This window comes from Nelumbo nucifera, chromosome 1, assembly GCF_055504915.1.
Source record: "Nelumbo nucifera cultivar China Antique chromosome 1, China Antique-T2T, whole genome shotgun sequence".
NCBI classification, from domain to species: domain Eukaryota; kingdom Viridiplantae; phylum Streptophyta; class Magnoliopsida; order Proteales; family Nelumbonaceae; genus Nelumbo; species Nelumbo nucifera.
Window position 1 is genome coordinate 147,457,770 of NC_142649.1, and position 24,735 is coordinate 147,482,504.

General features: G+C 35.4%; 1 protein-coding gene across 3 annotated transcripts; it reads right to left on the minus strand.

Moving 5' to 3' along the window:
• Window positions 1-3,193: 3,193 nt before the first annotated feature.
• LOC104588042 (Lycopene beta/epsilon cyclase protein) lies at window positions 3,194-23,430 on the minus strand. 3 transcript variants are annotated; one of them, XM_088894634.1, is made up of 18 exons: window positions 22,952-23,428; window positions 21,064-21,181; window positions 20,768-20,955; window positions 20,559-20,666; window positions 19,903-19,967; window positions 17,803-17,908; window positions 15,734-15,817; window positions 15,112-15,258; window positions 14,896-15,024; window positions 13,734-13,801; window positions 5,532-5,565; window positions 5,353-5,437; window positions 4,969-5,036; window positions 4,806-4,894; window positions 4,645-4,726; window positions 4,444-4,530; window positions 3,870-3,961; window positions 3,194-3,692 (listed from the first exon to the last, which is right to left on the minus strand). In XM_088894634.1, the coding sequence occupies exons 1-18, from the start codon at window positions 23,267-23,269 to the stop codon at window positions 3,596-3,598; spliced, it is 1,965 nt and encodes a 654-aa protein (XP_088750760.1). In that variant the 5' UTR covers window positions 23,270-23,428; the 3' UTR covers window positions 3,194-3,595. The 3 variants fall into 3 exon arrangements, with proteins under 3 accessions (XP_088750760.1, XP_010244147.2, XP_088750761.1); XM_010245845.3 differs by having other exon boundaries at window positions 4,645-4,680; window positions 4,781-4,894; window positions 22,952-23,422; XM_088894635.1 differs by lacking the exons at window positions 3,194-3,692; window positions 3,870-3,961 and having other exon boundaries at window positions 4,466-4,530; window positions 4,645-4,702; window positions 4,781-4,894; window positions 22,952-23,430.
• Window positions 23,431-24,735: the final 1,305 nt, after the last annotated feature.

A 24,735-nucleotide genomic window follows, 5' to 3' on the forward strand; every position in this document is an offset into this window, starting at 1 on the left:
TTTTGGGTTGCCAGCATTTTGTATAAACATTTCAAAAATTTCCACTTTACAATCAGATAATATATATGATCCAAGTTCATCTTTATATTCGGTATTATGAGCGTTGGAAAACGGTTCACTTGGATTGAATTTGAAGTCGCCACCCATCAGTTATGAAAATAGAAGTGAAGGGAGTCATGAGACCTCCTAGAATAACATCAAAACTCATTTTTGTAGTGACTCCAAAACCCGAGGCATCAACTAACCAGTCCGGATAAGACTTAGATGGGAGGGGAAAGATGTTAGGCATCACCTCTCTTGGGTCCAGTATGTAGGGCCTACGTGGGGTTTTGACACAAGCATAAGCATAAAAAAAAGCAATCAATAAACCAAAAGCAAATCACAAGAGCAAGCTAAAAGAAAAATCCTCTTTATTTTTATTTATCTATTTTTTGCTGTTTTTTTCATTTTTTACTTTTATTTCCTTTTTCTTTTTTAGATTACATTTCTTTATTTTTCTTTATTATTATTATTTATCGTTTTTCGTTATTTTCTTTTATTTTTATTTTCATCAATTGTTTATTGTCTTTTGTATATTATCTTGTGCATGAAACCCTATTTATAGTTTATTTCATTGAATTATTTATTTTTATTTTATTTTATTTTATTTTTTGAGTATTTTCTATTTTCTACTTTTTTTAATTTCAGTTTTCCATTCTCCTATTCTATCTTTCATCCTTTATTATTATTATTTCATTCATTTTCGTATTTTCCTTTTTTACTAATTAATTTATTACTTGTCATTATTATTTTTTAGTTTGCTTTATTTATTATAACTAGGCCTTCATTCTTTTATCCTGTAAGCATGGCAACACCCGAATTCTTCCTAGCCTCTTCCTCTTTTTTCTTTCTTTTTTAATTTTTTTCTTGCAGTCAATTTTCCAACTATTGTATTATTTGTCTACGTTTCCCCATTTATTACTACTGAATTACAACATATCGAATAGCTAACTAACGAGAACCCCAACCACACAGCAATTAACGATTCAAACTATATACTGAGACCTAAACATTGCTACTCTTTCATCAAACCAAATCGGAACTTGATCTTCAAAGCAGAAATAGACTAGAATAAGATTAAACGCATGGACATATGATCAACCACATTCATGAGCTCATAAAATTGGTTTCAGGAAAAAGAAAAAAGACTAAGATAACATTATTAGCATTCAGTAATATTCATCAGAGAATGACAAAAAAGACTAGAGATAACCTCGTCGGCAATATTCAACAGAGCACGGGGTCAGTTTCGGAAAGAAATTAAAGAAAACAATGATGATTCAATCTCTGAAACAAACAAATTCGAATTGCATCCAACACTACTAACATCTAACACGAAACAAAGATCGGATTGGGTTGGGGATGAAAGTCTATGGGAGTGAATTCGATGGAACCTGCTCCATCGACCTGCTCCCCAACCTCAAATCCTCACTATCAAAGAAAATACAGAGAGGATTATCTGGGTGATTCCCGATCGACGGTAGAAATGCAGAAGATGAAAAACAATGAAGTTCAGACGGCGGTAGCTAGGCTTGGCTTTTCTTCGTCGTCTTCGAATACAGAGAACCGGAGAAACGAGAAAAAAATAGAGGAAGTTCAACCCACTTTAGCTTCGGGTACCTCTTCCTTGACGGATGTGACCCCAAAGGGAACAACCTACGCTGTCGAGACTGACCAGTTGTGATGAGCCGACTTGGATTGTCTGGCGAAGATGTTGTCGATGTTGCGTTTAGATTTCGTCTGAACAGGAGCTCGCTGCAACTCCTCTGTTTCACGATATAATGGGCTGTGAGGGGAGCAGGAGAGGAGACTGGGAGGAGAGGAAAAGAGAAGGGGGAAAGATTTCGGAGGGTGAGAAAGGAGTAGGAGTAGGAGGAGGGAAATGGACACGAGGGAGCTGGTATTCCGCTGTTGTTCGCTGAAGGACATGAATAGTGGCGATGAACCGTCTAATTGCGAACCCCGCTGTTGTTCGCTGAGGTGGATTGCAGTCCAAGACTCCAAGGGGGTCAACGGTATTCTTGTAAGTTTTGGGAAAATTAGGGGTAATTTTGTAATTTCATGAATTCAAGCCAAAAATGGCCCAAGGAGAGTCAACCGAGGTTCTGGTTCAATGGTGGGGGGTTTTGTGTCAATGATCATAGGGTTAAGATCGGTTTGACCCAGAGATGGGTTTTATGTATGCTGCCGGCTAGTGAGATTGGTTGAAATGAATTTTTTTTGGATGAGGGGGTAAATGGGGGTATTTTTGGCTGAAATTTGATAAAGTGGATTTTTTGGACATTATGAATTATAATTGATTGGTAAGGTCGGATTGGGTCAATTGGGCCCGAATTGGGCATATCTGGAGGGGTAGTGGTTTGATTGAAATGAAATCTTAGTGAAATAAAGGGGCAAAAAAAGGTATTTTGGACTGAAATTTTATAGGTGGGTATTTTAAGTTACCCAGGATCTGATGATAATGTTTGATTGATTCAAGGGGGTCAAGATCATAGGAATTTGGGCCAATGAATGGATCTGAAATGGAATCTTGGTTTGATGAAAGGGTAAATAGGGAAATTTTGAATTGAGATTCTATGGGTAGGTGTTTTTGAGGTTCTGAGTCTGATGGTGGTGTCTAATATGAGGGTCGAGATGTAAATGGGGGTTAATCAAGGCCATTGGATTGGTATCGGGTAGATTTAAGGGCTCTCGGGGCAAAATTTGAGTTCTTTGGGGTTTTTTTGGCGTTTCGGAAGGATTAGAAGAACTCAATCAGGTGTTTGGGTAAATTGGAGGTTCAAACAGTGGACCGAACAAAAACCAAATGCTGACAAGCATATACCCCACCACATCACAAAAATGGTTTTTAGATACAAAATACCCTTTTTATTGAATGCTATCAACCTATCATTGTTTAGGAAAAAGCTCCATCAAGGGAGTGGCCTTTTTTTATTCTTTTTTATGATTTAGTAGAAGACCAGAGTACGCTTTTTCTTTTCTATTTTACTTTATCATATTCATTTAATTAATCATTTATCTATTTGGGTTTCCGAAGATGTAATTCCAACAAACTATTTTTCAATCATAATGATAGGGTGACACAATAAAGAGAGGACTTAGTGAACATATAACTTTAAGGAATTCCAAATATCTTGAGTAGACAGTTGATCCGTATCTAAAGGTGGATAAGCTACTACTAGAATTCCAAAATAATTCATAAATCAGATCCTCTATACATGGAAACCCTGCAGTTGAAGTGAAGATACTGCACCTCATTGTCGTAATGAGTCCACACCCTCATTGTTGGCTCTTCACATATTAGTGAATAGTGATCACACGTGAACTTTCTTTTGTAACAAAATATGAACAATAATAGAAAATTCTTCCATTAGTAACCCTCAACAAAGACTACCACCCCCAATATCACTTTCTGGGCAAACTCATAGAATACATGTTTTTATATGTTTCTGCATCTGTATCACAACATTTCAAAAGATAATACTTGTTTATCTCTAAGGCTACGAGTGCAGGTATATGCACCCTTGCGTAACACTGTTGAGCAATTCCTTGATCCTTATTGCTTGTAATCTAAACCAGATCCATACTTCCAAGCATCAAGGTGTCGCTTCCATTCATACTTCCTTTTGTCTGGAAGTGTGTTTAGCCATGGCCTTGTAAAAGATAAAATATGAGGTCAAAATGAAAACATCTATGACTGGAAAGTTGTAAGATGACAGTTGTTCTAATGGATCTTCCATAGCAAACATTACTCTTTTTTTCTTGCTTATGAATAAACCTACTCTTCAGACAAACCCTAAACCAAACGAAAATTATCAGACCATTATTACCTTATGACAGGATCAATGAGGAGTGAGAGAAACGTATAATAACCCAGCATGACAAAATGTCCAAACCAGTCAAGAAGCACAGAGACTCCAACCTGAAAAGACAGATAATAACCAGGTTGGACCATTCACTCTTTATTTTTTTTTTTTTTTAAAAAAGCACATAGCTGAATCATCCATTCAAGCAGGTTTTGCCCCCCGTAATTTTTCAGGGGGATCCTCAATTGTCAGTTCGGATCATCTGACAGGAGGATACTTCACAGTTTATGGGAACTACAGACCATTTCAAAAGTTATGTATCACCATACCCAGGATATTGTATTCTAATTATCCATTTTCACATGTTCCTTCTCCAATTTTTCAGCATAGGACTTAGGAACTTATGGTTGTTTTTCTTTTAAGGCAGATAAAATGCCAAAAATTAAAAAAAAAAAGACAAAAACTCCATGTAGTAAATACAAATAAAATACCAAGTTCTGGAATATTATATTTCTTTTATGAGCATTAATAATTTTGCAATAGTAAAATAAGACTAATCTTATAAGCTTTGCAAAGGAAAACTCCTGCAGTACTTTACCTGTTTGAATATTGATGGAATAATTTGAGGTTTACTGAGCATAACTAAACCCAATGTCTTCACCAGAGGCCCAAATTGTATTACATCCTGCCAGAATACAGAGTATCAAACGGAACATGAGTTTGGTAAACTCAAGATGACCATCAAGATGATATGCTTGGCCAGTAAGTAGGGAAAGAAATTGCAAAGATAGAAAGCTACCTGAAGAAATGGTCTTAGTATTGGATCCCCTAGCCTCTGGTTAGAGAGAATCAATGGGCTTTGTAAGGAACAAGTATGTAAACTGGGGAAAAGGTATTGGAGTCATTAAAAAAAAGAAAAATAAAACACAATTTACCTGCATACAGTGAAAATTAACATACAGAAGCTCATTAATGAAATCTGGTGAGACATCAGCTTGTTGTTTTGCGGACATTGCTCTTTGAAATAACCAGGATGCACTTAAATTGGGCTGCACAGGAAAGAACTCAATTCAGATATCCAAAGATAAAGCTACATTATTGTTTACATGACAAGGAAACCAACCATGTAAGGATTTAATAGGGATAAACTGTACGAGTCAAGAAAATTGCCATTAAATGCTTCATATATTCCTGAATCCTCCAAAGAGAAAACAATATATTAGTTGAATTTCAGACATAATAAACAGTCTATATACATCAGACATTTAACTGTGAATTTTGACCTAGAAAGAAAATGTTGAAACTATTCAATTAATCAGCCAACTTTTGGATGAGCCATAACCTCAAGTAGCATTCATTTACACAATAATCACCTACTGAAGAGTTGCAACTTGGAGAATAATATATCTAGGATACAGGAAGATCTCCATAAAGTATCATTTGATTGCACAATATATATCTATATCTATATATATATATATATTATACATTTTACAACAGAATATACCAGTTGATAGTCTGCCAAGGTGACGAGTCAAACTCCCAAAACCACCAAATGAAACTGGGGATTGTATGCCACTAGCATCACCAAACTGCACAAAATGATTTGTCATACATGCATCAGATTAGACATATGGTTCCATGATTCTGAGGCTCATAAAATTATATAATATGGTAGTACATCACCTGTAGAATACGATCGAAAGAAGCTGGCAGTGGACTGTTAAGTTGATCCTCCCCCAATAAGAGAAACATGTCAGATTTAATGACTATAGTTGAAACAGTGGCTTAATGTTACAGGATGGAAATAGGCTGACATTGATTTAATATTTTACCATCCAAAGATAGACAAGTATTATAATCAAATGCAGTAAGAACTTAAATGTTTCATGGATATGAAACAGAGAGCTACTCTGGTGACAGACTTCAAAAGAAAGGGAAACCGCGGTGCTTATCCCCACATGTGTGTTCTTTGCCTCAAAAGTGGAGAATGTGCTAATCATCTATTCCTTTTCTTGTCATTGCACCAGCCAGGTATGGAGTCACTTCTTTGCTTTATTTGGAAAAAAAATTGGGTTGCACCACAGAATATTATGGACTTGTCTCACAAGATATCTTGGAATGCCACACAAAAAGAATGAAACTATTATGGCACCATGTAACGGCTGCAGAGTTGTGGAGCATTTGGAGGGAGAGGAATGCAAGGGTGTTTGAAAATAACGAAAAGATGTGGGAAGCTTAACAGAATTATCAAAGACTGTCCATTGGGTTTTAACTTGTGAGGAGTTTTTTATGATGTGAAGATGGATGACCTATTAAGAGGCTGGGACATTATTGCTAATGTGTCAAGTAGGAAGACCACAGAGGGTAATCAATTAGCAGCCAAGCTCAATTTCAATGGCTCATGCTTACGTAATCCTGGTCAGTCTGGTATGGGAGGGTTGGTAAGGGATGATAGGGGCACCATTATGTTGAGCTTCTAAGGTTCTGTGGGTTATGGAAACTCTTTGAGATAAGAGATGGTGGCTGTAATTCAAGGTCTAAACCACTGTGGTGGTTCCTCTAAAGCTGTTGGCACAGCAAAGTTGGAGAAATGTCTTAATTGAAGGGGATTGCCAAGTTGTTATATCTTGGCTTGATGTTGAAGAGGAACCACCATGGTGGTTTAGAGCTTTGGTTAGGGAAGCCAAATCCATTGGATTTAGCCTGAACTTCTCATTCAGGTAGATCCCTAGATCGGCTAATACCCTAGCAGATAGCTTAGCTAGAGCAGGAGTTGTAGAGAAACAGTATAGTAGAGTTATACCCTGCCATATTCGTTATTTCTTTATTTACCTTCTGTTATCTGTTAGGGCCTTGTCATGGGCCTGTTAATTGGGCCTACGTTAGTTACTGTTATATCTGTTAAGTAGTGTCTTAGTAAGCAGGGGTATAGTAGTCTTTGTAATCTATTTATGATAGAAACCGATAAATATCAAATCCGGGCGGCAGAATAGTTTGACCTGCTCCCTTATTTTCATTCTTTTCTCCCCTCTTCTCTTATTCTCTTCCTCTCTTCTCTCTTCCGTTTTTCCTTTTTCTTTCTGTGTTTTCTTGCAGAAACTGAACAGAGTACAGGCCGAAGGTGATCAATATCAGACTTCTTGGTATCAGAGCAAGGTGTAAGACCTACTAGGGTTCTCATGTAGTCTTGTTCCAGCCGGCTACGTGAAAATAGACGAGGGCTGGATTTTTGAGTCAGATTTACCTGATTCTTGGAGGTTTGTTGGAGTTTGTGCTGCCCAAAATCTGGAATCTTGGAGATCATCAACAAAACAGGAAGCATCAGGGTTGTCTTGGATCAGATTAAGGTTCAGGAGTTAAACCTTCAGTTGGTGCTGGCACATAGGGTTTTTTGAGAAAAAAAATAACTCTTTTTCTGAGACCAACAGCTTGGAGGAGACTGGGCATTTCAGGAAGGTACGGCTAGGGTTTTCTGAGTAGAAATCAATCTTTTTTGAGATCAGCAGCTAGGAGACTGGGCTCTCCTGGAAGGTGTGGTTGATTTTTTCTTTGATTATTTCTAGGGCTGGTTCCAGTTTTTACTGAAAAAGGTGCGGCTGAACTTTCTTGATTATCTCTAGGATCTTGGTATGAAAAATATCAGTTTTTTGAGTGCAACAGAATTTTTTCCTTGACAATCTCTAGGGATAGTGCCAGACTTCGCTGAAAACATACCTAGTTTAGGGTTCTGGGTATTTCAGAACTGTTTTTTGTGCTCGACTGCTATAAACTACTGAGAACAGATCAGCTCTAGGGTTCTAAGCATTCTAGAACTGTTTTTTGTTGGGATGAACTGCTATACAGACTCTTTTTCAGCCTCCTTTTTTTTGAATATTTGTGAACCTTGGTGGTGTGGTTAGCATGGAGGCAGTTGGGAAGGAACCAAAACCACTTGGGGAAGTATCTATGGGGTCTAGAAGTATGTCAGGCAACACTTTTCAGATCACTATTGTTAAATTTGATGGGACAAATTACTTGGAATGGACTCAATTGGCCATGATGGCCATAGGAGGAAGGGGGAAACTGGGATATGTAACTAGAGACACAAAACAACCAGCAAAGAAAGATCTAACTTATCCTAAATGGGTTTAGGAAAACTATCTAGTGATGACTTCGCTGTGCAACTCTATGCAGCCTCACATCAGTAGAAATTATTTATGGGTGAAAATTTCTAAGGAAATTTGGGAGAATATGAAGGAAACTTACTCATAGCCCTTGAATGTTGCTAGGGTCTATGAGCTAAAAAGTGAAGTGAATATAACCTTAAATAGGGGAAGCAACTTGTATCTGTATATTTCTCCCCTTTGAAATATTTGTGGCATGAGATTGATCACTTGGAGACTATTGAATGGGAAAGCGAAAAAGATGCAGCAACATATAGGAAGCTGGTTGAAACAAATAGAGTGTTTGAATTCCTTATTGGACTTGATTCAGAATATGACATTGTGAGGCAGCAGTTACTTACTAGGGACAGTATTACTTTGTCTCAGGCCTATTCACTAGTACATAGTGAAGAGAGTAGAGCAGATTCCACCCATGGAATCAGCCTTGGTAGTAGTGAAACCAAAGCCTATTGGTAATAAGGAGAAAGAAATAAAGAGGAAAGACACGAGGGAGATGGTTTGTAATTATTGTAAGAAGCCAAAGCACACTAGGGACACCTGTATCCCCATCTTATCCTAGCAAAACTTAGGAATAAGAAGGGTAGTGCAAATGCAATTGTTACTTCTGATGGTGCATCTTCCTCTACTACAAAATCTACATCCCTAGATGCCTTAGCTGCAGTCAGAGCTGCCTTAACTCAATTAGAGTGTAAAGTTGGACCCTTAGGATCATCCCAATCATCCAGATCAACTACTACTACTACTCTCACTTCAACTTTTGCTCACTCAGATACAAGAGCTACTGCCTATCATGCTTCAACCCTAGGTAATTCTAGTCCTCCATGGATTATTGATTCAGGAGCTTCTAACCATATGACTATTTTATCTTTTGTATTTATTTCCTATTTATTATCTTCAGGCAGAGACAAGGTTTTTATTGCCGATGGTTCCCTTGTACCTATTTCTGGCAAGGGAGATATCAGAGTTTCTAATTCCATCTCCTTGTCTTTTGTCCTTCATGTCCCCAAACTCAGCACTAACCTAATTTCAGTGAGTAGCACTACTAAAAACCAAAATTGCTCAATAACCTTTTTCCGTGATCATTATGTCTTTTAGGATCTGGTAACAAGGAAGGCGATTGGGACCATGGTTTTAAATGTCGCTGATGTCGCCCAACACATGTCGATGTCGAGGCTCACCGACATGAAAATGGATGGTAATATAAAAATTACATTATGTCGGTCGACCAAATCGGTCCAAATAACCAAAAAAAGATATAGTTTTTCCTATTTTGCTGACAAGATGTCGACCAATGTCGACTAATGTACATTAAAAATATAATATATTAGTATATTATATTAATATAATACAGTATATTAATAAAGATTATTTCATTAATAATTTCTATTTAATATTTCAAATAAAATATTTATAAAAAAGAATTAACAAAATATAAAAACAAAAGAATAAATTAATTACTTTATAATATAAAACATAAAAGATTTTTCAAGTAATAAAATATTAACTAGTTAGTATTTTTTTTAAATATTTATTAAAATTAGAAAATGTTTATTAAATTTTATAATAAATCATATTCTACATTGACTTTTAACCTGTTGTACGATAAGGACCAATTCACTATTCCCCTTAAGACTTTTGGGTGCATTTGTTTTGTTCAAATCCTTAGACCTCACTGTTCCAAATTTGATTCTAAGGCAGCCAAGTGTATTTTTCTTGGATATGTACAAAATCAAAAGGGGTATTGTTGTCATGATCCTATCACTAGAACTTATTTTGTGTCTATGGATGTTTTGAAAATATCCCTTATTATTGTAGGATTTCTTCTCAATGAGAGAGTGGTGAGCAGGGTGCTTTTGCTCAATAAGTCCCTTTGCCTATTCTTGTTACTGAGGGGAAGAGTAATGAGGGAGGTTGTTAGAAGTGCAAGGAGTTGAGGGTGTTTCACAGACAATGGTGGAAACAGGTTGGTTCCAATCATGAGCAATTTAGGCCACTTCCAGTCACTTCTGCGACTCCATATTCACATATTACACCCTTTGTACCCACAACTGTTGTAGAAGATATGCCTACCACCATCATTGAACCTTAACCACCCACAAATGATTTTGACCTTCCTATTGCAATACACAAAGGGAAACGTTATTGCACCTCATCAACTACCCATTGCATCTCTCAGTTTCTTTCTTATGACCACCTCTCACCATCATACAAGTCCTTTTTGGTGTTCATTGTTGTTGTACCCATTTTCAGAACAGTGCATGAAGCCCTGGTAGTATCTGAGTGGAAAGAAGTAATGAAGGTAGATATGGATGCATTTATAAAAAATGATACTTAGGAGCTAGTAGATCAACCAAGAGGAAAGAAACCGGTTGGGTGAAGATAGATATTTATTGTCAAGTACAATGTAGATGGCTCAAATTGAAAGATACAAAGCCCAACTGGTTGCTAAAAGATACACACTGACTTATGGTATTGATTATGTAGAAATCTTTTCACCAGTTGCCAAAATGAACACAATCAAAGTGATGTTGTCACTTGCTGCAAATTTCTCATAGTCGTTATTTCATATGAATGTTAAGAATGTTTATATGAATGGTGATCTCTAGGAAGAAGTATATATGCAGTTGCCCCTAGTTTTTATGATGAAGATAATGGAAAGAAAGTTTGTCGACTTAAGAAGGCTTTGTATGGTTTGAAATAATCCCCAAGGGTAGAGGTGAGCATTCAGTTTATTTGGTTAAAAACCGAACCGAATAAACTGAATTTTTTAAAACCGAAATATTAAAATGAAAACAGAAACCGAAACTGATTTTCAATAAAACTGAAATTTTTGGTTCGGTTTTCAGTTATTTCGGTTAAAAACCAAATTTAGTTATTATTATATATAATGTTATATATTATAACCTATAATATATTATAAAATTTAATTTCATTATAATAGATTATATATAATATACTAATATATAGATATATAGCATATTATATATTGTATATTATATATTATATATTATATATTATATAATGAATTTTAGCTAATTCGGTTCTTTTGGTTAACCGAATTTCTAAATCTGAAAACCGAAACCGAAAACCAAAATTATTAAAAATCGAATTTCTTAAAAACTGAAAAAACTGAAACAGAAATTTTCGATTCGGTAATTCAGTTTTAACTGAATAATGCTCACCCCTACCCAAGGGCATGGTTTGGCAGGTTTAGACGTGCCTTGGAAAAAATTGGCTATGTACAGGCTCAATCAGATCACACCCTATTTTTTAAGAAAACAAGTTCAGCCCCAACTCTCCTAGCTGTATATGTTGATTATATTATGGTAACAGGCAGTGATGTGATGAGATTGATTCCCTCAAGAAGTTATTTAGTAAGGAGTTTGAAGTGAAAGATTTGGGTGATTTGCAATATTTTCTAGGAATTGAAATGGCTAGATCTAAGCATGGCATCTTCATTTCTCAAAGGAAATATGCCCTTGATCTCCTAGAAGATATTGGAAAATTGGGAGTTAAATCAGCAAACACACCAATTAAGCCAGATCATAGGATAAATGCAGAAGGAAGTGAGTCACTTGAAGATAAAGCCATGTATCAGCGACTGGTTGGAAAGCTTCTCTACCTTTGCCTAACACGGCTAGATATTTTTTATACTGTCAATGTAGTCAGCCAGCATATGTAGTCTCCCAGAACATCCCATCTTCTTGCAGTTGAAAGGATATTTGCCTACTGAAAGAATTAAATCAGCAAACATATCAATTAAGCTAGATCATAGGATAAATGCAGAAGGAGGTGAGTCACTTGAAGATAAAGCCATGTATCAGCGACTGGTTGGAAAGCTTCTCTACCTTTGCCTAACACGACTAGATATTTTTTATACTGTTATTGTAGTCAGCCAGTATATGTAGTCTCCCAGAACATCCTATTTTCTTGCAGTTGAAAGGATACTTGCCTACTTAAAGAGGTGTCTAGGTAGAGGTATACTCTTCAAGAATAATGGTCATATGAAGATATAAGTGTATATTGATGCAGGTTGGATTAGCCATGTGGATAATAGGAGATCTACCTCAGAATACTATGCCCTTATTGGAAGCAATCTAGTTTCTTGGAAAAGTAAAAAACAAAATGTAGTTGCCCACTCTAGTGTTGAAGCAGAGTATAGATCTATGGCTAATGGGGTGGCTGAAGTGTTATGTCTGAGATCACTACTTGAGGAGTTAGATGTTGAATATGAAAGACCACTAATGTTGTATTGTGATAACCAGATTGCTATTAATATTGCTTATAATCCCATACAGCATGATAAACCAAACATATTAAGGTGGATTGACACTTTATTAGAAAAAGAATTGCCTCCCAAGAAGTTTTCCTTCCGTATATTGCCTCTGATATGCAGATTGTTGATGTCTTCACCAAAACAGTTACAAGGGTCAAGTTAGAGAAGATTTATGCAAATTGGAAATAACCAATATCTATTCCCAACTTAAGGAGGAGTGTAGAGAAATAGTATAGTAGAATTATACCCTGCCATATTAGTTATTTCTTTATTTACCTTCTGTTATATCTGTTTGGGCCTTGTCATGGGCCTGTTAATTGGGCCTACATTAGTTACTGTTGTATTCTGTTAAGTAATGTCTTAGTTGGCAGGGGTATAGTAGTCTTCGTAACCTATTTTATGATAGAAACCTATAAATATCAAATCTGGGCGGTAGAATAGTTTGAACTACTCCCTTCTTTTCATTCTTCTTCTCTCCTCTTCTCTTCTTCTCTTTCTCTCCTCTCTTCTGTCTTTCCTTCTTCTTTCTGTGTTTTCGTGCAGAAATTGAAACAGAGTACAGGCCGAAGGTGATCAATATCAGACTTCTGGAGTAATGGCACAAGGATATATTTGGGGAATGTCAAGGCCTGGGGTGAATTTGTAACTTGAAAGTGATTTTTTATACATCTGTGTATGGTCAGCTTAAGTTGTTTGTTTTGTTTCCCCTGTTGTCGAGCCTAGACATGCATGGGTGTTTCTTTTAAGGCAGATAATATAATTTCACTGTTATTTATAAAAATTATTGTTGGTTACAGAAACATATAGTTAAAATGATAATAGTAGTATACGTTCAAATTATTGTCAAATACGTGGTGTAATGGTAAAATCATAGGCTGGAAATTCAGAACACTGGTTTAAATCTGAGGGTAGACACTTTGTGCCAAAAAATGTCAAAGGTTAGGATTGTACCCAGTCCACCCCTCCCAAGACTCCCCAGATAGCTGGGACCAACATTCGGTAATGGCATTTTACTATGTAAGCAAATGGATAACAGGATTTGACATTGGGAACTTATAGTAAAAATTAATATAAATATGATATAAGATTGGGGAATGAAGGAAAAATGAATGTCCTTTATCAATTACTGGCTGCCCATGAGACTCTTTTAACTGCTACAAGAAGCCAGTAACAATTCAAACTTATAGAACACATTATTCATATAGAAGCCCAGAAACAGCAAGAGTTGTCCCAAGACATGCACTCAATACGAACCCACTAATACAATTCTTCAATGATGATTTTCAATGATTTTCAAAATAAGGCTGCTCAGTAGTTTTTTTCCCTTTGCAAAAGCCATTGCGCAGTTAACTAGTGAGCATATTGTACTGTCTCACTGTTGCAACTTACAAGCATTCAGCAAAACAAAATCTTAAATGCAATTTGTGTAGCAGGTGCACCTTTTACCTGTCACAATATGTAGGGAAAATGCCAAAAATAACTCTAAGTATCTCCAAATCATCAAGCAAGACTCCCTGAAAATCATGGATACAGCCAAAACGTCTGTTAAATAGGAGGTTATCAGCTAAAACTGAAGATGGATTTTAGCTTTGTACTCCAAAGTTGATGTTCATCTGGAATTCGTATGCGTCATGGGTTTACATTCCGAAAAACAAATGCAGTAAGAAAAAAGGCTTCCTAAAAGTTTATCATTTTTCTTTACGTGCACCTAGAAAGAAATAATGTTGAGCTATCAATTTATGTTGGAAGCTAATGGAAGTCACAATGGCTATAAGCCTTTCATCACATATCAGAGACAGTTTTTGTAGTTAAATATAGTAACAACAAAAAAAAAAACACCTCAGAGAAATAAAAAATGTTATCAATAAGTGTTTGTCTTTTTCAAAAAAGTAAAAGTAACCCCCCCCCCCCTAAAGGTCATTTTTCTCCTCTCTCCCTGACTGGTTATACTAACTGCATGATTATATCGATTAAAAAACAAGAAGCTGCTCTCAGATTTGAGTATTTTAGTTTCCCTTCTTTTAATATCTCTGGATATGACAAATTAAATTGAATTCTGGCTGCCAGGCACCAAGGACCCTAGGATTTTTGCTCTCATAGTTCAATAAAAACATTTTTACTCACCAAGAGTCTTTCAATAGGCTGTCTAACATTTACAGAGACTGACATTATAACCAATTGGGCAAAGAAATTGGATTAATATCCTTTAACATAACAAAATTAAGAAAATAATTATGAGAAATAGGAACAAAATTTACAAATAAATTTAATGAGTTTATTTTATCATAACTAGGCATTTGTTGTAGTTACTAATCAATAAGAAACTGAATTAATTTCATTTGAAATTTAAAAGCAGGAAAACAATGATCACTAGGAAAAGCAGCCCCAAACTATATTAAGGTGAATGAATTAAGGACCTGAAATTTGTGGATGTTGATGTACAGAAAGACAAAATATAATACTGTCTATTGGGTCTTAGAAAGCAAATAGTCCAAACCAGCCCCCTCCCCCAGCAGAAAAGAATGAAAAAAAAAAAGATTATAAAAGGAGGCAATACCATAACTTGGAAGCATAATTGCAATGAGCATGGAAGAATACAATTAATAACCTGATAAGCAGGCATAAGATCCCAATAGTCTTCCAGTAGTTCTTCCAATTTTGGGCATCCCGGTTGAGGATCAACGTAAGTGAACATATAAGTAGTTCTATCAGTGGGACCTGAGCCAGCGGGAAATGCCTGTGAAAAGTTCATAATCTCAATTCCCATATACAAAGAAACCTCTGATTCAAGCATTTAAGAGCCTCCGGAATAAAATTAATTCACCTCCCAAAAATAATGTACTTGAGAATTCCCAACTTTCTTCACTGATGAACTACTAAAAATTACATCACTTGTTGAGTTTTCTTTGAAACCACGAGCACAAGAACCAACAACTAGGCAAACACCATCTGGCTTCCTTCCTGATCTGATCTGTTAATAAAATCCATAATTAATGATTCAAGAAATCCAATTATATGTGGATCAAAAAAATATCCATAAAGTTGCAAAATAACAGGCTAGGCATCTTCACATATAGTACATGTAAAAATTGCATATAGAACTCTATGTATGGAAGAATCATGCATCCATAAGCTAGTAGGACCATTTTGTGCATGCATCATGCATGTATACAGTTTGTTGCATAATTGTGACAGCGATAATAATCTGCATCATTTAATAAAAAAGAGAAGCCATATCAAGGCTTCAATCAAACATGTGCAAATATGTGTTTCAATAAATGCAAGTGTTGAGCATAGGTAATCCTACATGTGCATGCTCTCAGAAGGATTCACACCATTGGTGTGAGAGAGAAAGAGAGAAGCTATATTTATAGCCACTGATCATGACAATAACTGCATATATGCCTAACTGTATGTATGTAATAATAATAACCACAAAAACAGACCTGTTTTACCACAGGGGAGAAGTTTCCCATTGCATCAATGATGAGGCGCGATGACAAAATTTTTCCCTCAGTAAGTTGCATAACCTTATAAAGCACAAAGTCATTAGTGTTCAAACTTTTAAAGCAATGCATTTATAGAATATTAAGCATTCTAACATTCAGGTTGAACAGCAAAAATCTGAAAGGAATACAAAGAATGCATAACTTCAAAATTTAACGTTCACACAATTGACATTAGTTTCAGGACCCTCTATGCTAACATATTGAACAGAGATTAGATGGATGCCCCAAATTTGTTGCTATCTGATTTCCTAAACTGCCAAAGCAATTCCAAATTGATGTCAATCACTTTAAGCATATAGGAATTCCATCTCTATGCATATCTGATGCCATTCTTCTGTATGTGCCTAAAGTCATTTTAATATGACTTTCAGTTATTAGTCATGTCTTGAACTATTTGCATAAATTTTTAAAATGTATTTTTCTCTTTATCCCTTACTGTTCTTCCAGATCACTTTTGGAGGTTCAACTCTTCATTCAGTCTCATAAGGTCTCTGTAACAAAGGTTTTAAATTCTGGTACTAAACCAAAGTTCAATCTGGTGAAGCAAATATCTTTCTGAACTTCATTCTGGTGTCTCTTGAAATCAGAAAATATTCCCCATTTTCAAGATACCCAATAAAATGGGGCTGATTGGACTTCTTCTGGTGTCAGTAGACTTATTAATTAACTATCCAGTTTGTTGTCACCCATATGCATGGAACAATTCACCAATAAATTCATAGGGTCAAACAGCCAGGGAGCAAATATCCCTGGCTCTTCTATTATTATTTCTTTATGAGTAGGGGTGGACATGAATCGAGCTTTTTACGATTTATTCGAGCTTGGCTTGTGAAAAGTTCAATTTGGCTTGTTTTAAACCGAGCTTCGAGCCGATTTCAAGCCAAATAATGTAGGCTTGTTTGCTAATTGAGTCGAGCTCAAGCCCAATGAAGCTTGGACCACAGTTGAGCTCGAATCGAGCTGAGCTTGAACATATGAGCTTTTGAGTCAAGCCGAATTCGAGCTCAAGTCTCTAGCTCGAATCGAGCTTGAGCTTCATATTCTTTTGGCAAGCCAAGCTCAAATAGCCAAATATTCGGCTTAGATCAGCTCGAATTCACCCCTATTTATGAGTTCAAAACAAGTTTTACATGTTGATACTCTTAGTTTCAATATTGAAAAGGAAACCATAGTTTTAAGTTGAAAAATGGCAATTTGATTACATTAATAAAATCACAACTTTATAAGTTTCAAATTTTGGGTTTTGTTATTTGATTTCAGCTAATAAATAGTTTGATAGAGAACTATGAAGAATGATTTGAAGATTCTATTTGGGTCAATAAAGACCTTCATGTCTAACTTTCTAACTGTACATGCGAAACCACCTATGAATTATGATTTGAAATTTGTATTCTCCCTATGATTGTTTAAGTTGCTTAGTTGCTGCATGGAACTTCTAATCATGTTCCTTATTAGGCAGGGTTCTCTTGAATCAGTTCAGTATTGAAACAAATCCTGTTTGGGTTGAGCAAGAAGATTGACAAGAAGCTTGCCACAAAGTAATTGAGAATAGGTATTTTCTACCTGTTGCATATTAACTATAAGTGTGCTTAACATGGGGAGAGGTGGAGACCATACAATTATCACACCTAGGCAATCCCCTGAAATAAAAGCTAATATGATCTATTTTATCAGCAATAAAAGTAAATGTGATTTCATAATTAAATCCATCTTATTTACCACTTGATCTAATATTTTTCACCATCACAAAAATAATACCCAGAATGTGGAAGGTTTGTCTGTTTCTGCCATTGGTAGATTATTTTAGAGTCAAATCAATGGCTACCCTAATAATGAATGCTAATTTATGTGAAAAATAATACAGAAATAAATTGTAGAAATACTTTTAATACATCTGAAAAAGGATGACATTGAAATCAGCTGATGAAACAAAAGATTGGATAAACAGTAAAAAACATCAGTTGAATAATAGCATAATATTAATCAGCAAAAGTTGATGAGCATACCGCAGAATCCTCATATATGGATATGTTAGACACACTATAACCCTCCAAAATTACTCCGCCAAGGGAAGTAAAACGTTTCTTCATGATCTCTATAAGCTTAAATGGCCTATGCTGACAGATAGAGAAGAAAAAAGTAGTGATTATATTCCTAATGATGAGATAAGGTTTAGAAAGGAAAACCCGATACCTATGTTACATATCAGTGTAAAGAGACTGGGCCGAATGGGTCCTAGTATCTTCTCTTGTAATATCTTTTCTTTTCTTGTTGGCTAATGGGCCTGTTATTTCTTTTTGTTTAATCTCTTTATGTTATTGCCTAGCTGGCTGCCCACTTAAGGGCATACTTGTTATTACTCTAACATTAATTCTTAATAAAAAAGGATTAGAGGAGAAAGGGAAGATAATTCAAATCTTCTTCTTCTTCTTCCTTCTCTTTTTGCCATCTTCTTCTCTTGTACTGCTGCTCTTACTTCTCTTCCTTTTTTCCCTCTAATCTTCAAATTTACACCTAATATTTGAGGACTGATTTACATCTAACAGTATCAAATTTTCTTACTACATATAAGATATGAACAAATATATACTCAATTAAGGCATGAATTTGTCAGGAATAAGCTAACCAAAAACCGATAGTAAGTAATAGCATCATAATATATAATGTAGAAAATAGTTTTTAAAGCATTAATGAAGCTTATAAAGATTGAGGACTGAATAAGCCATTCACTTATAGATTGTTTAGAAAACATATGGTGTAATATCATTTCATTTTGGACTTTCATAGCATTTCAAAGCTTACCTACCAAGAGAAGAAAAAGGCATGCGAAGGCACAGGATCATCATCTAAAAGACTAAAAATGGATCAATTGCAAAAAAAAATCATAGAAATAGAAATGATTATTTTTTATATTATATTAGCATCCTGATAATGATTCCATTTTGGAATATGTTACTGAGATGTAGAAAGGACATAGCTGAACAAGAATAATTAATTTCAAATATTATCTAATACAATTTTAGATGATAATCTAATGCTTTCAAATGCTGTAAATAAAAAAAAAAAAAAAAAAAAAAACATCATTTAATTTCAAGTGAATTTTCTTCACCCTCTTCTTGTTGGTAGTAAGGTTAAGCTGTTAATTTTCCAGTTATTATAATGTGAAGATGGGTTTGAATTGAATCTGTTGTAAGCAATGTTTTAAAACTCAGCCTGGAGGATGAACCATTTTCCTCTCCAAGTGGATGGGTCACCGGTTCAACCATCTGGGCCAATGGGTCAACATGCGACACCATGACAATAAAAAAATTCAAAAAAAAAAAAAAAAACTACTAACCAAGTGAACAGGTTGAATGGGTCAGCAGTTCAATCATACAGGTAAATGGATCGTATTGTTAAACCACAAGAAGGTCTATTAGAAAAGCCGCCCCCCCCCCCCTCCACCCAGCGCACACAATTTGTGAATGCATTGCTGAAATTGGACCAAGTATGGGAATTCCTAGAAACCACAAGATGAGAAAACCATGCATGCAAATTCCACAGATCTGATGACAATTATTCCATTTAGTAGTTGTTGACATAAAGGTTTTAGAGTTTGCACCATTTAGTTAATGGTTGTAAAGTGCCAAAAGAATCCCATGAAACAAATTATCTATTATAATCAAATAAAAAAATGCATTTCCCCTCTGAAACATTAATACTTCCTACCCAAACAAAGAAGTCAATAAAGAAAGATACATAGAAACCTTCACTATCCTAAAATGTGTACAGCAACTTGCTCAGATCCAAGAGAGTTCCAATAAATAATTCAAAACCAGGTCATTATTACTGGAAACAAGATAATTGAGAGACTCAAGGCACACAAGTACCTTGAATGGTAAAAGTAGGAACATAACACTGGTTTTGGCACACTCTTTGGGGTTACTATAAACCTTATGCATTTAACTTAAAAACCATGAGAGAGAGAGAGAGAGAGAGAGAGAGAGAGGGAGAGAGACTAGTATCATACCAAAACCACAACCAAAGAGGGTGGGGCAGAATGAAGTAAGTTATAGATTGAAGATACACTACCATGAAAATTCAGAGATATGAGATATGTGACTTACGAAATACCAAGGTTAAGAATGTCCTCAACCCAAACCTCACCTTTCCCCTCAAATCCACATCTGTTCTGTAGAAAGCACAAAACATAAACAGTTACAAATATATCCCATATGGGATACAGAAAACTATATGAGGAAGAGTACTGCAGGGTATTACACTGCATCCTGGTTTCTGTATGCAAGACATAAGTTCTTATCCAGCCATCCAATAAAGGTCATTACCTTACATTGGTCCCAGCTATCTGGAGTCTTGGGACTTGGGAGGAGTGAACTGGATGAGGACCTAATCTTTAGCATTCTTGCACAAGACTCAAGCCAGCATTCTCATGCTTGGCATCCAGGACTTTACCATTGCACCACAAATGTCCCCTTCCAGCCATCCAATGGCTTGGAAAGTAAATAAGCACTAACTTTCAAGTTCAATAATTTCTTGGAGCTAGACTTTCCACAAAGTAAATGAAAGAATTTCCTAGAACTTGGTGAAGATAGTCAATTCAAATAGGAATTTGTTTCATTGGTGCAGTCTCTGAACTATGGCCCATTTGGTTGTGGTATTTGGACTCCTGAGGTTGATGTGCAGATGCGTGCATTCACCGCACATCTGATCTGACCTTGCATCACCAACTCCTAATAAATGTGTATAAAGTTCAAAAACTTACAGGATTAAACTTTGCTGCTGTAATTTGTTCAATTTCATCTTCTACTAGAATGCCAGCCTCAACAAGTTCTAAGAGCTCTTTCCTTGAGATATTCCATTCTTGTTCTCTCTGTGTATTTCATAATAAAATGTTCTCTCTCAGTGCATTTCAAGACTTTTGAGCAATGATGTATGTTATGAAGTATTTTGAGAATAAATATCACAGTATACCCCCTTTAGTAGATTCCTTTCCACAATGCCTACTCGAAGGCCTTTGATACTCAATGCTGTAGCAATAAATATGCCCAAAGTACCCCCACAGACTATTATGTCAAATGTATCTACTGCTCTTTCAGACATATCAGAATGGCTAAATAAACCTGGAATACAAGAGACTACGTTCCACTGTTCCTGCGGAGCTGCCAAAATATTCATATTAGTTGATATAAAGTGGTTGTATTGTTTCAGTCATATTCATTCATATAATTACAAGTCTATTTCAGAGAATTTATGTGTTAAGAATATACCTGCAGGTGCAGAGCAAATACTTGACCATAATTGGTCCAACCTTCTTAAAGCATTATATGAGTAAGCCCCACCAGCGCCCCCTACTTCACTACTTATTGAAATACCTTCCATTATTCTCTACAAAATTGAAAAAAGCGTGCCTAGAATTTAGGCCATATTCAATGTAGAACAACAGACTGGCAAGATCGAACTGTATCTATCTATCTATCTATCAAACTGAAAAAAAAAAAAACAATTCAAATAGAAAGAAAATGTATGATCAGAGAAAAACACAAAGCATGCAACAGAAAAACAAAAGAAAAAGAAAAGGAAAGAGTTTATAGAAAGGAGTACTCATAACACATAAGGACCCAGAACACCCAGAAATAGCTAACCCATCCAATATGCAAATTACCAGACTTGGAAAACAAGAGAATTCTGATCATAAATGTACCAAAGCCCTTTGGAGTATGACATAGCATACAAGTAATAATATTCTGGCAATCCAAGTGCATATCATTTGCCTGAAGGGGAATGACCATGATGAAGTTTTATTGAAAAATTAACCCTTGTTTCAGTAATGGTCAGACTACCAATGATAATGATAATTATCTGTCTTTATTCCCTGTTTCATTGTGAATTCCACATCAACAAAACAATAACTTGCATCTTTTTACGAATTGATGATATATATATATATATATATCCCTTTTTCTCTTCCCTTACAGTACGAAAATTAGTATATCCATGCATTAAGAATTCTATCTTTTTTTATACAAAGCCTCTAGGCTGCAAGCATAATACGCATGCACTTTTTTCTGCCTTCTCTTTAGAATATTTGCACATTTCTTTACATATCCCATCATTTAATGCAATATAATACTTTCTATAGTGGAGTCTTTATTTTTATGTGCACAAACAATAACTAGAAATTTTCAAATTGAATAACTTACTGCCCCTTAGATGGAGCCTATATGAAAATAAATTTCTCAAGATTTATTTCAAAATTTTAATCAACTTTCAGGTCCATATATTCCATATTTAGAATATGCCCAAGCTAAATACCCTAACCCATTACAGGTGCTGTCACTTCTACTTCTCTCAAGGTGCACATATAGAAATAGATTTGGTTTAATATACGAATGTAAAATTTTGAATTCTATGAATGATAACGTTTGTTCGTTTGTTACATAAAAATTCGGTAAGCTTACAAAATTCTATAGGAAAACTGAGGTTAGGAGAAAAATTCTAAGAAGAAATTAATAACAAAATGGTTCATAATAAATTTGTAATTGCCAAAGCAGAGGTACAAATACAATTGAATTTTTTTTTTTTTTTTCAATTTGAGGAGCAAAGAAGAAGAAGCACCCCCCCCCCCATGATTAAAGGAATGAAACACACAAAGCCTATATTTGTTAGGCACCTATAAATGAGTCAGCAGAACAAAGTTCTCTAATTCATGGTTGTCCTGCTTGCGCATTATTTTTCGTGAAACTTTCTTGCTTAGTCAGAACAATACTAACGGAGGATAGGTGTCAGAGTGAAGCAAAAAACACTTGGATCAGTTGAAAGCCTATGCTTTCACAACTATGGGTATGCAAGTGACCAAGATTTTAGTTCAAGAGAGTATATAAAACATCAAAAAACGCTCAAAGTGGAACGCCGAATCCACCACAAATCCAGCCCCATTTCAACTTTGTCTTTGTTTCTATATTTATTCTAAACGCATATTAATATGGGTAGACACTCTACATATTTAATTGAAATAAGCTTGTTAGCTAGAATTTTGCTGAATTCGTATTATTTCCTGTGCTGCCAAGTGCCAACAGAACCGACATTTGAAGAAATAAAAACAATCAACGAAGATGCAAGCAACAAAGAGTAAGAGAGAAAGAAAAAATTATCTACTTGGGTTCTAGAGGAAAGTGTTTGTGTTTGCAAAGCTTCGCTACGAACTCTTCCTCGTCCCTGAATTCGAGCTGTAGATGGGGATTGACATAAGCCACTAATGGGTTGTAGCTGCCGAAGCTGGAGCAGCAACATAGTCCAAAGAGACCGGCTGTTTGGTTTGTGGTGTGGCGTCTTCGACTTATGAATGGTAAATGGAGCCCGCTCCCGCACCTCAGAAGTCAGAACAAGCTTCGTTCTTCCTTCTGTATTAACTCTTAAATCAAATTCGAAGGCTAAGTATTGATCTCGGATAAACGGAAGCGTGCGTTCAGGCATGCGACACGTTAACGACCTTTCTATTTCGTTAAAGCTTCCTTCCAATTATCGTGATCCTCATGAACTTTTATTGACCGCCCGTATTCTTTTTATTTTTTTTTTACGTCCGTCTTATATTTCTATGTTATATGGTTTTTATCGAGTTCTGGTTGGCTCCACTCCACAGATCGAGGATGGAGTTATGTCAAAGGATGGACTTATATGACATTTCCAACTAAACAGTGTTCATTTAAATTTAATTCAAGAATTATTTTTTTGGTATATCTATTTTATCCAGTCACAATTTAAGTTGAGTTTTAGTGAGAATAGCCAATTTTTTATATAAATTTCTGTTATTTTGTGTATCTTAATGTTATTTTTTATTAAATTTTATTGGTTTATTATTATTTTTGTATTATTTTTAGGTAAAATTAAAAAAAAAAAATGAAAAACTCTTATAGTAAAATTATAAAGTAAGGAAAATTCTAGATTAGTACCCTGTACTTTGGGTCTAGTGTCACTTTGGTCCCCGAACGTTAAAATGTGACAATTCAGTACCCAAACTTTCAAAATGTATCAATCTAGTACATGCCATTAATCTGCCCGTTAACCATTCGTTAAGTGTCATTTGAAAAGACACAAATACCCCTCAGGTGTCATCTAATTCTCTTTATCAATCATTCAAACATTGACAAAAAATGAGTAGTCCCAAATCCTTACCTCTTCTATTCAAGAAAGTTGGGGTCACCAGAATGCCCATTGAGACGTAACCCCAACTTTCTTGAATAGAAGAGGCAAGGATTTGAGACTATTCATTTTTTGTTAATGTTTGGATGGTTGATAAAGAGAGTTAGATGATACATACAGGGTATTTGTGTCTTTTCAAATGATACTTAACAACTGGTTAACGGGCTGGTTAATGACATGCACTAGATTGACATGTTTTGAAAGTTTGAGTACTGAAGATGACACTCAAGGGGCATTTGTGTCTTTTCAAATGTCACTTAACGGGTAGTTAATGAATTGGTTAATGACATGTACTGGATTGACACATTTTGAAAGTCCGGGTACTAAATTGTCATGTTTTAAAGTTCAGGGACCAAAGTGGCACTAGGCCCAAAGTACAGGGTACTAATCGGGAATTTTCCCTATAAAGTATAAACCAATTTGTTGTTTTGACCCTAACAAAAGCCTCCCCTATAATTTTGAAAAACAAAAGTGCAAATACATTATTTCCCTTCGCTTTTCATTTTAGTAATAAAGACATTGAAATTATCAAAATACCCCTATCATTGTTAAGGCATTATTGTACACAATTTAAAGTTTCAACTTTACCCTCCACTAATTTTTTTTGCCAGACAACTTTCAAAGAGTAATTCTCCCTACTTTTCTTAGACAAAGGTAAAAAGGTTGAAATGAAGTAAAAGGAAAGAAATCTTTTTTTCAAGGTATTTTAGTAAATTCACAATGAATGCAATTGGTTAAGG

What these genes read in the sequence shown, in the direction of transcription:
- LOC104588042 (XM_088894634.1), bottom strand. Translation starts at nt 23,269, where the DNA reads ATGCCTGAACGCACGCTTCCGTTTATCCGAGATCAATACTTAGCCTTC. An exon ending in CACTTTCCTCTAGAACCCAA is followed by an intron (nt 21,182 to 22,951) that starts GTAGATAATTTT and finishes TCAATTTTGTAG; the next exon opens with AGAATAATGGAAGGTATTTC. An exon ending in CCCTATTAAATCCTTACATG is followed by an intron (nt 4,895 to 4,968) that starts GTTGGTTTCCTT and finishes TTTCCTGTGCAG; the next exon opens with CCCAATTTAAGTGCATCCTG.